This window comes from Ailuropoda melanoleuca, chromosome 1, assembly GCF_002007445.2.
Source record: "Ailuropoda melanoleuca isolate Jingjing chromosome 1, ASM200744v2, whole genome shotgun sequence".
Taxonomy (NCBI): domain Eukaryota; kingdom Metazoa; phylum Chordata; class Mammalia; order Carnivora; family Ursidae; genus Ailuropoda; species Ailuropoda melanoleuca.
In genome coordinates, this window is record NC_048218.1 from 189,400,607 (window position 1) to 189,412,630 (window position 12,024).

At 42.1% G+C, this 12,024-nt stretch overlaps 1 protein-coding gene across 1 annotated transcript in view; it reads right to left on the minus strand.

Annotated features, from left to right (window-relative positions):
• RBM28 (RNA binding motif protein 28) overlaps positions 1-11,963 on the minus strand; it is a 29,248-nt gene extending 17,285 nt beyond the window's left edge. The window contains exons 1-10 of the mRNA XM_002913421.4: positions 11,725-11,963; positions 8,187-8,345; positions 7,787-7,881; positions 7,314-7,389; positions 6,543-6,635; positions 5,689-5,760; positions 4,696-4,861; positions 4,385-4,527; positions 2,956-3,028; positions 525-634 (exon numbers count right to left, since the gene is read on the minus strand). Coding sequence (XP_002913467.1) covers positions 525-634; positions 2,956-3,028; positions 4,385-4,527; positions 4,696-4,861; positions 5,689-5,760; positions 6,543-6,635; positions 7,314-7,389; positions 7,787-7,881; positions 8,187-8,345; positions 11,725-11,842 — 1,105 coding nt within the window. The 5' untranslated portion in view covers positions 11,843-11,963. The remainder of the gene's footprint in view (positions 1-524; positions 635-2,955; positions 3,029-4,384; positions 4,528-4,695; positions 4,862-5,688; positions 5,761-6,542; positions 6,636-7,313; positions 7,390-7,786; positions 7,882-8,186; positions 8,346-11,724) is intronic.
• Between the last annotated feature and the right edge of the window lie 61 nt (positions 11,964-12,024).

Below are 12,024 nucleotides of genomic sequence, written 5' to 3' on the forward strand. Positions count from 1 at the left end.
GCTGCTCCCCTAACAACAGTACACTAGAACCAACTGGGGCCGATCCTTCAAAGTTCAAAAGAAATAGCTTTAGGAAAAAAATCTAAGGCAGCAGTCCTGCTATATACAGCTTTCCTTCTGACTGTTGCCACTGCAACAAAATTTCTGTCAGCTTCCATCTCTAACAAAAGCAACTGAAAAAGATCCCAGTAATTTCAAGCAATGTGGAATGATTAATACCCATGAGATGCTATCACATTTGAAATTCAAAGGAGAACAACAAATGGAATTCATTACCCTAAAGTAAATAAGCAAGGGCTTAAAAAGCTTAGACAAAATTGTGGCTGGCAGCACATTCAAGATGCTGAGTTTGATATTTTGGAAGACAACCTCAGAACGTCCTTGGTGCTTCTATGGACCACAGAAACCTGGGCTGGATGAACTGTAGACCCCTCAGGACGGCACACATTATGCTCTCAAGTAACCTAGTCAGTGTCCATGGCAGCAGTCTCCACCTGTTTAGGGCCTGACAAGCTGATAAGTACCTTTAGAATGCTCTGTGTCTGGATGCAAGACAATACGGACATATTTAAGATCTCCAAATTGCTGGAGGAGCTCTCCGAGTTCTTCTTCCTCTGAGTCAAAAGATAGGTTTCTACGGAAGACAGTCAAGTCACAAGAAAAGTCAATTACTAAAGCGAGCTCCTGTGTTCTAGTACAATGTAAGACACCAAATGGAGCTATACTCGATACTCGTGGCCACCCTCTGTGGTTCAGGAATAGCACCAATACATAGGGGAGGCCCCCAGCGACCCAGCCTCTGATGTGTGATTCGGCCCCTTGGCCATAAGTGACTGGCCTTTCTATGTCAATCAGATTCTCTCCCCCTGGAATTTAAAACTTGAACAGACGTAAACAAAGGCCAGAAGCTGTTGATGCAGATTCATTTCAAAATAGCAGTACCCCACCCAAAGGAAACTTTGGGAAGTGAAAATCAGAAAATGTCCTATATCTTGATCTGGGTGGTGGTTACATGGATATATACATATGAAAAATTTCGCTGAGCTGTACATTTAGATTAATGCACTTTACAGAATATATGTTATGTCTTGACAAAGAAAAAAAAAGGCAGTGAATGTTCCCAGAGACTCTTACAGCTGGGGCCCAAAACATCCCAGATTTTCATCTCCTTCTTAAGGTTTGCGCTCTTTGACAGCTTTGATCCTGTGAACCACCCAATGTTCATCCAACAAACCTGCTTTTTCATTTACATTGGCCAAAATTAGTTTCTCTTATTACAATCAAAAGATTCACAGCAGGCTAATGAGAAAAGTCAAGTGTGTACATGTGTCTGTCTGTCTCTCTTGATTACCCATTTTCCTCTCTGTGCTGCTGTGAAATCCAGGTTTCAGTTAAAACTTTGCAAATGTCAGAAAATCCTTAAAATAATAACTCAAAAGCAAACACAGTAAAGTTTACTAGCTCTTGAATGCAAAACAAGAAAAGCATTTATTTCTCTCAATGGGATTATAAATGTTGGAAGATTCTGATCTACTGAATTTTAATACATTGTAAAGATCCTTCATTTCCCCAGCTATGCACAACCTTCCAGGGTAAAAACAGACAAAAAAACGGTCCCCAATAAACATTTATAATGTTTCTTCTCTATACTCAGTTAACAACCCCATAAATAATTCCATCTTACGAAGTAACCGAGACAAAAAAGATGTTCTGCAATAACACATGTCCTAGCCATGTCACCTCTTCTAATTTGTCTCATCGTGTATAGTTTTCACTCTCCCATCCTTTACTTTCCTAAGTTTCATTAAAAGATGTAGAAATAGTAAGGAATGGTATCCTTAGTATTAAGGTCACAGGCTCCTAAGTATGACATTTCCTCCTTCCTATTAGACAGCATCCTCTACAAATACAAAATTATTTATATGGCCATTCCAAACAACACAATAAGAACAATTAAGAAGAGACAAGCCATGAAGGAAGAAAATGGGCTACAGCGCAGCTTGTGGAGGCTAAACTCATCTTTGTAAACAGCTATGATATGGGCATGTGTGCAGGTGTCTCTGAGTAATCATTAAGGTTAATATTTTGTGTCTTTTTGCTCATTTATTTCCTAAATTTCCTAAAATAAGCATAAATTACTTGTATAATAAAAATAATCTTAGAAGACTGTACAGGAAGATAAAATACACATCTTTAAGATAAGACCCAAATAGCCCTAACACACTGGCACTTAAGAAAGGACAAGAACGCATGCCTGAGGTGTCCTGAAGATATCCTGACTCTATGAAATGGCCAATGTACCATAGTCAGTAGGACTAAAATGGCAATGGCAACATGAAATAAAACCCATCTCCACCTGACTCCCTCCTTAAGTTTTCCTGAAAACAAATGGGATGCCTTACTTTATTCTGGTCACTACCTAAAAAGGTAAGTTAGGCATAGAGAAAAATTATCTGGGACAAGTGGTATCACCCCTCCACAGCACTTCCCCTAAAACAAAAACCAGAAGATGTTTCTAATAGTTGAAGAACTGATGTATTCCAAATGATGCTATCCCAATTACAAAGAAGGAAATGTAAATGAGGATAGAATCCGGAGCCCCCTGCTCTTTATCTTCTGTGTGCAGTTCTGCTTCTCCTATATTCCCACAATTTCCTATGTTCCTAGGGCCAGATGCATTAATGGTCTTAAAGGCATCTAATTTTCTGGGCTACCTAACAGAACTAGTACTGCGGGGGCAGAGAGTGGGGCGCCCGGCTGGCTCAGTCGGTGGAGCATGTGACTCTTGATCTCGGGGTTGTGAGTCTGAGCCCCACGCTGGGTGCAGAACTTCCTTAAACATAAAATCTTTACAAAAATAAAGAAAGAGAGAGAGAAAAGAAGAAAGGAAAAAAGGAGAAAAGAAAAACCTGTGAGGGCAACATAAACAGCAGTTCTCAAGGTACAAACGCGTACCTGATAAAAACAGTTTTCCCTTCATTCACATCAGAGGGTAATTTCCTCTTCTTTTTCTTTGAGACTTGCACATCTAAAGTAAAAAGAAAAACAACAAACTGAAAAAGACATAGTGCAACCCATATGACAAGGGGCTAACTTTTTAGATATATAAAAATCTTGCCTAAATGAATAAGAAAAAACAAAAGTAAAAGTAAACAAAGAATATACAACTAAATACATGAAAAGATGCTCAAATTTACTCATAAGAAAAACATAGCACCAGAAATAAGATACTATTTTTCATTCCAACAGATTGGCAACAACGAAAAAATGGATGAAATCCAACGTGGTAAGGGTGTGGGACAAAAGACATTCATATATACTGTCGTGACAGTCTAAACATTTAGAACACCTGAGGAGAAAAAAAATACACATTCACATACACAAACACATACTATATTCGACATGTGTATGCATGCACGTGTTTTTGCTTATAAAAGTATTACACAGATACACAAGAAACTTTTAACATTGCTTGTCTCTGGGGAGGGGCCCTAAGTGGCTGAGGACCTGGGTACAAGGAAGACTCACTGTTTTTAAAAATAGACATATATACTTACATATACATAAAAAACTTCTGAAAGATATGAAAGAAACAGCAGTGGTTACTCTGAGGGACTCTTGTGGGGAGTGGTGAGGAACTTTTCTTTCTATATTACAGTCTCCTGCACTATCCTTTTTAATTTTCTGTCATTATTACGTATTTGCCCAATAATTTTTTCAAGGTAAAGAAAGGTAAGAGACAGATCAATCTGGTTACTGGATGCACGGTCTCATAGTCCCATCAGTATAGAAAGAAGCTTCTTTGATTCTAAGGTGTCTACCATTCTCTCATGGGAAAAGCTTATTTCCTCAGATTTTTTATACGGCCAAACCAACATGCCAGACTTAACCTAAAGAACCAGTTATTGGCCATTCCTCATTCTGTAATGACCTGCCTCCCTCAATAAATGCGTTGAGTTTATGTCCAACATTCTTTATAAAGGTGGCAACAGGGTTTGATTACAGTTTTACAAAATGCCCCAAGGGGTCCTTTATCCATCTCAGCTCATAAGAGTTGTTTAAAATCCTCCTGGTGTTAGGATACAATATCCTGTTTATCCAGTTATTCATTCACCTTAGATAAGCAACAGAGAAAGAGTGCCTCAGCATTAAGCCAGGTTTTAAATTCCCTTAGAATCTTAACCCTCAAATACCATTCCAAACGTATTTAAAAAACGAAACAAAAACCTCGAGAAGCAATCTAACGGTATCCTTTTCAGCACTGAAACACACATCTGACAGAACACCGTCGGGTCCTATTTAGAAGAGGAGTGCGCGGATCTGATGCACATTTGTCACTAACTGGTTTTAAATGTAAGGGTGTCCACAAAGATCCCAGGCAAACCTTCGTCCTCTTGCTCTTCACTGCTGGTATCACTCTGAGCCAGCTCCTCTCCACCATCAAGACTATCTCCTTCCTCCAGGTCGCTGTCGTCGTCACAATGCTCCTCTTCACTGCTCTCTGCAGGTGTGGCCCTCTGGACTGCTCTGCAATGGCAAAGGTCAGAACTAAGGTTCTGGGCTGCCAGAGGGGTCTATCCACCTTCCTTACACACATCACCTCGGCTGTGATGGGGGCAGGGAAGACATCATTGCTCCTCCCAGAGACAATCCTAGATCCTCCTCTGTTGTCTTGGGACAAGCTGAGCTGCTTACCTCTTTTGAATTTGTGCAGGCTTGGTCACCCTTGATTCTTTTCCTTCTTCCCCCTCCTCCTCCTCCTCTTCCGTGTCATCCTCTTCTTCCTCTTCCGTATCCTCTTCTTCCCTGCCATTCTCTTTACCTAATTCCTGATGTTTAGGTTCAGGCCTCTTCTCCTCACCTACACACGGAGGTAAAGAAAGTTAGGAATTCATTTAGAATCCAAGATTAACTTAGACAAGATTAACTTAATACCCCAAGTTCCTAGTTCCTTGGGACTAGGACTAGGACTTTAACTGTATTTTTCTCAGTATTTTTCTTACTGTATGTAAGAGAAAGTATGAGGGAAAGAAGGCAAAAACAACAACAAAAAAACCCTCGTCACTGATATTCCCTGGAAGCCTGTCCCATTCATCAGAAACCTGAAGGTTAATCACACTCGGAATGAGAGAAGTTAGCAACTGAGCCTCCACAAACAGCCTGCCATTGAGCACCACGGCCAGCACAAGGCCCACTCGGGGGGCGGGGCCCGGCCATGAACCTTCACCTCGGTGAGTTCTGTTCTCGGGGCTCCTGGTGGCTTAAAGCCCACCTGCTTTCTTAAAAAAGAAAACCTCAATTTTTAAGTTTCCTTATTCTTAACATTCCATCATTTTATCAAAAGTTTGGAAAGGAAAGCCAGAAGAGGGGACAATGAACTCAGGTCCCACTCCTCATTCACATTCACACCCAGGAGTGGGCTTAGACTCAAAAGATCCTATGTTTTGAGACCAGATCACCAGATGGTACAATATAAATCGACAAACAGCTCTGGGCTCACTTCTGAGGGACTCAGAGTTTCTCTTAATCCTCAGTCTCATTCTTTCCATTAATCTTGTGCTTTTGGTATCTTTGACCCAGTATTCTTACTGGTAAGCAGGTTCCGTGACATTTTACCATAGGTAGAGCTGCTTCCATACCCACACCAGGACACACAACCCAATACTACCCAATACTACCACATCTTACCTGGGGCAGAGGCAGACTGTGTATTTTTATATTTATCCTTTGCCACGGCCCAATCCACAGCCACCGTGCGCCCTGTCAGACAGAAAAGTAGCATCAGAAAGGTCTTCCTCTTTTTAACATCTCTTGTAAATGATTTCCTATTCATCAAAGACAGTGATGGAACCAAACAGACAAAAGAACTGCTAATTCAGAGAATGCTGGCCCTGAAATAAAGCTCAGAGTAGCCTACCCTGTTTAACCCTTAAACTTTCTATCAATTTAAACAGTTATTTTGCCTTTCTACAATATCCCCCACACCTGGGGTGAGAAAGAGTAAAAAAGTAAAGAAAGAAAGAATGAGAACAGTGTTTCCAGTTAGGCAAGTTTCTAGTAAGACTAAGCAAGAGGCAAAACAGAGTGCTTTAATCTGCACTCTGCACAGAAGTTACGAAGTCTCCAAACCAAGCCCTTCTTTAGTATCTAATAAATGAACACCGCCAGTTTAACAGCCCGCCAGTTTAACAGCCCATGGTTGCTGCAGGGTGCTGAGGAGTGACCACAGCCAAGACGAAGAAACCTGCAAAACCCACATCCCCTGGACAGCAACCTGCATCTATCAGTGATTATTTCAGGGACATTTTTTCATTCAAATGCATACTTACCACCCAAATGAAGAAAAGCGAATAATGGCATGTGTTCTTTCAAGTTTAACCCTAAGATCAAGCACTAGGAATATTTCACCAAATAGCTTCTATATTAGCAGTAAGACTCTCAACAATTCAAACACCTTTTGAAAATGTAGAAAGTGGGTTACTGTGCTAATTCACCAAACACCAGAAATATCTGGGTGAACGGTATGGGTACAGAAAACTTACCTTTTATCTCTTTCATGTTCATGCTTTTGAGAGCTTTTCCTGCTTCTAGAAGGTTTTTGAACTGGACAAAAGCAAAACCACGCATCTTTCCATCTGTGTGCAAATGTACAAAGAAGTTAGAGGCAGCAGGTGGGGAGCCAACAAACACCAAGAAGGACATTACAGCATCTTAGGCGGGCAAGATGACCCAAGTCCTGCCAACCAGTCAGCCCCCTGCCCAAAGCAATAGCTTTAGTCCTCTAGCTGAGTATAGCCTGACTCAAGCCTGGGGAGAGCAATGCATTTTCTCAAACTATAACTTGTCTTCTAAAACTAGTTCTGATCTAAGAATGCCATTGAGGGAATAAGCACTATTTTTGAGTTTTTGTTATGTGTCAAGCATTCTGCCTGATACTTTATATATATCATATCATCTGGGACTCATAAAGAGTATGACATGAACCTTGTATTTCTATTTTGTTTAAAAGATTTTATTTATTTGAGAGAGAGAGAGAGACAGAGTGTGTGTGTGCATGCACAGTGGCGGGGCGGGGAGAGGGAGAGGGACAAGCAGACTCTGCACTGAGTGTGAGCCCCACATGGGGCTTGATCCCACAACCCTAAGATCATGACCTGAGATGAAATCAAAAGTCGGATGCTCAAGCGACTGATCCACCCAGGTACTCCTGTATTTCTTTTTCAAATATTGATTAGTTGAAGGGTAAAATGGAAAAACACCACTATAATAAATAATCTTAATCTAATCTACAAAAAATGAAGGTTTGCTAATACCTGGCTTCCGGGGAATGTTCACTTCCAGGACAGCTCCATATTGAGCAAATACTGTCTTCAAGTCATCTTCTGAACACTGATGCCAAAGTGAAAAATATTATCACAGAAAATAAACATGAAACATCAACCATTAAATAAGTTCATCACAAAGAACTTGAATACTTTCACTCCTTTTTTACTTTTGAGATTAGGACATCAAACATTTCTAAACAGAAGACATCTTGCTTTGGATCTAACAGACAAAGATATCAAAGAGCTCTTCTTCCCCTCCCTATCTCAGTAGTAGTGTCCCAAAAGGAAGGCATCTTCACACTTACTATTCTTAATTGTTTATACAGGCCCATTTTCTGTATTCAACAAGGCTAAGATTCATGCCCAGAAGGAATTATGTCCAAATATAGCTGGTGAGGAGCTCCACCAATGAACACAAAAAGCCTTCAGAACAGGTAGTATTAGTGTTCTCTGTCGCTCACCTTAAAGCTCAGGTTCCGAATAATTAATCTGGCTTTCTTATCTGCCACTTTGGGTTTTTTAGGCTTCAGTTCCTTCTTTGGGGGTTCTGAATTTTCTAAAAAATAAGAGGCAGTAAAATAAGTCTGTGATCCAGTCTCTAGGCCCAGATCACAAGAAAGAAGCTACTAGCAAAAAAAGGCATTTCCCACAGAGTTAAGTATGACAACACCCAGGACCACCAGATTTCCAAAGTTAGAATTAGATAAAAGACAAAAGTGAGTAATAAAATACATATGATGATTTGGGACATCAAAAGGAAATTTAAGGAAGTTTAAATTTAGAAGCTATCACCCATCACCCTTCCCCCTCCTCCCCTTGCTCACCCTGAGGGAAAATTCCCTTTAGTTACTAGAAACTCACCATTTTCCCCCTTTTCCTTGGACTTGTTCCTCTGTTTTTTCTTGGCAATAGTCACGGTGATCTTACAGCCTTCAAAGGTGGTAATCTCCTTGAGGGCCCTCTGAACATCTTCCAGCATAGAAAAAGTGACATAGCCAAAGCCTCGACACGCCTTACTCCCTGAACAGTGAAGGGGGAGGGGGAGAACCGTAAGCCAAGAACCCTAAACCAGTAAATTCTCTCTCTTTTTTTTAAAAACCAGTAAACTATCAAAGTCCTAACTAGCAGATATACTGCCAGACCATCCTATTATCAGTTTGCCAAAATTCTCAGGAGGGATAAAAACAAAGCTGGCATCAGTGGCCCCTTCCCTACTTCACTCAGAAATTGTTAGGCTTCCTCTTCTAATTTGGTGTCTTCATGGTTAGCTCCTCTTCTTCCTCCTTTCCTGATAATCCTGAGAATACGGAGGATCCATGATACCCATTACATCCCCAAAGAACTCAACGTCAAATAGAACGGAACATCACCAAAGAAGGTGGGAAAAGTAAATATAAGTAGCTTTGAGAACTTCGATGCAATAATGCAGCGGATCAGAAATGAATGCCCGTGGGGCGCCTGAGTGGCACAGCGGTTAAGCCTTTCACTGTTTGTCTGCACTCTGCACTCTGATTTTACTTGAATCCTCACAACATCCTGTGAAATTATTCCCATCTTCAAGAGGTTAAGTTACCACTACTAAGACCTCATCCCACACCCCTCCCTCCTTCCCATTCCAGTAAATGCAACACTCTTTCCAACACATCCTGACTATCTGGAGAGAAAAGTATATAGTCTTATAAAAGGGGAATAGAGTTGTTTTTTGTTTTGGGTTTGTTTTTTGTTTAGATTTAGACCACATACACAGGATACAAAGTAAGATTACACCTCAGCTATATTCTGAGGACCCAAAAGAGAATTCCCATTCAATGACTGTTCTTCCCTGGAACAGAAACACCAAGCACTGGAGAGTAGTGTTTCTCAGAGTGTTTTGACAACCCACAGTAATGAATGTAACTTATAGTAGAACCCAGTACACATATATATTCTTTATATAAAACCAAAGGGGTGCCTGGCTGGTTCAGTCAGTAGAGCATGCGATTCCTGATCCTGGGGTTATAAGTTTGAGCCCCACACTGGGTGTACAGTTATTTAAAAATAAAATCTTTAGGGACACCTGGGGGACTCAGTTGGTTAAGCATCTGCCTTCAGCTCAGGTCATGATCCCAGGGTCCTGGGATCAGTCTCGCATGGCGCTCCTTGCTTAACAGGGAGCCTGCTTCTCCCTCTGCCTGCTGCACCCCCTGCTTATGTGGTCTCTCTCTCTCTCTCTCTCTGACAAATATGTAAGACTTAAAAAAATAAAAATAAAAATAAAATCTTTTAAAAATTATAAATATTAATCCTTTACCATATATACATATACTTTCTATTTAAAAAATTGTTGTCATGATCCACTCAAAACCCACAAGTAATGATCTGTAGTTTAGGAAACGCTGCTGTAGTGCACTCTCGTTCTCTCACTCACCCGTATCTATACTTAAAATGACAAAGAACCAGGCTGGTGTCACGGCTTGTAAAGCAATCAGAGCCATGTGGACAATCCCAACTCTAGCCTCTGTTATTAACAAAATAGAAGCTCATGGGGCGCCTGGGTGGCACAGCGGTAAGCGTCTGCCTTCGGCTCAGGGCATGATCCCGGCGTTATGGGATCGAGCCCCACATCAGGCTCCTCCGCTATGAGTCTGCTTCTTCCTCTCCCACTCCCCCTGCTTGTGTTCCCTCTCTCGCTGGCTGTCTCTATCTCTGTCAAATAAATAAATAAAATCTTAAAAAAAAACCAAACAAACCACAAAATAGAAGCTCATGAGGAGGGAATATTAGCACACAGCCTGCCTACTCACATACTCAGATATCATGGGGGGAAACGGGGGTCCACAAGATACCAGTTCTGCTGAAAGGCAAAGAAGTGGCCACCTACAGAGAAAGCCTGATGGCCTAGAAGGGAGCTAAATATAACATCAGGTGCCTATCTCAAGTGTCCCTTGAAGTCTAGGTAAGAGGAAGGAATGCTTCTTTACATTTAAAACCCTTACGATTCTTCCTCATTGCAATATGTGCCAATCTTTTCTCATAGTGATGCAATGAGCATCACACAGAATATGAGGCATATAGCAGTATTACAGAAGTAAATATCCCCAGTGGCTCAAGCCAAAAGCCTTGGGAATCAGATTTGACTCCTGCATCTGATCCATCAGCAAATTCTCTCGGTTCTTCCTTCAAAAATATCCATATTCCAATCACTTTTTACCACCTCCACTGCTACCATCCTGGTCCAACACCATAATTTCTCACCTGGATTACTGCAAAAGCCTACCATTTGGTCTCCCTGCTTCTGTCCTATACTCCAATGGCAGCCAGATCACACTTACTCCTCCCTATTCAAAACCAGTAGTTTCTCATCTCAGAGTAAAAGCCAGTCTTTGCAAAGGCCTTTAGGTCCTCCATGATCTGGTACCCTAGAATCTCATCTCCTAATTCCCTTGCCTTCACTCACTTACTCTGGCCACCCTGCTCTCCTGCTATTCCTTCAGTACACCAACAGTCCTCTTCAGTATTCCTCACCTTGCTGTTTCCTCTGCCTAGCCCCCTCCTCCTGGAGAGACACATGTTCACTCCCTCACCTCAGTCACACCTTCCCCGGCTACTCCCTCTCTAGATAACCGCCATTCCTCACTCCTCTACAACCCCCCCCCCACATTCACTTACAGACACTCCTTATCCTTCTTCCTGACTTATTTTTCTACTTAGTATTTGCCACCATTATCACTATATATTTTGCTCGTTTATTGGCTGTCTTCTCCACCTTGAAGACTTAAGAGCAAGCTTTTTGGCTTGGTTTGGTGCACTGATGCATCCTCAGGACCTGCAACAGTGCCTAGTACATAGTATGCATTCAAAGAACATTCGAATGAATAAATGAGTAAATGAGTAATATACTGGTTAGGAGCACCGGGTAGGGCGATCCACTACTTACAAACTGTACTACCTTCAATGAAAGTTACCAAATTTTCCCTAAGCCCCAGATTCCTGTCTGTAAAATGAGGCTAAGATTCTCCATCCAACAAGACTGTTGAGAAAATTCAATGAGATTAACACGTGCGGAATTCAGCACCGTGCCTGGCAATCAGCTGAGTCTCAAGCCTTCCTGATGTTTTATTAAATGTTAACTGTATTAAATATTAAATGCTAACATTGTTACCAAATAAGATCTTGTATGTGAGCGCACATAGTAAACTGAAAGCGCTATGTAACCCTGAGGCAATACCTTGACTTTCAGAAATGGACCCCTATGGACTCATCCAGAACCGAGTCAGCTTAGAAAAGAAACTCAATTCCCAGCCCCTTCTCGTAGGAGCGGGTCAAGAATTACAGGGCTTGCTGAAGTCTGGGAGGGGGTGATCGCTCGCATTCCGCTCCCAGGTACCCCAGCCCTCTCCTCGACAGCCCCGCCCCCTACCTTTCTCAGTCACCACGAAGCACTGCTTCACCGGCCCCACCTGACTGAACAGCTCCTCCAGCTGCTCGCTGCGGGCCGAGGACGGGAGGCGGCCCACAAAGAGGGTCAGCCCGGCCATGAGGCTGGGAAACGGAGGCGCGCGAGGCCGCGACCGAACCAGGCCCGCGCACGCGAGGCAAGAACCTGGCTTCGGCAGGCCAACCACGCCAAGCGGCCCGGAGATTCCGGAAGTGCTCGTTACTCAAAAGAGTCCGGAGGAAAACATGGTGAGGAGGGGAAAAAAGCGTTCCGGAATGGGGC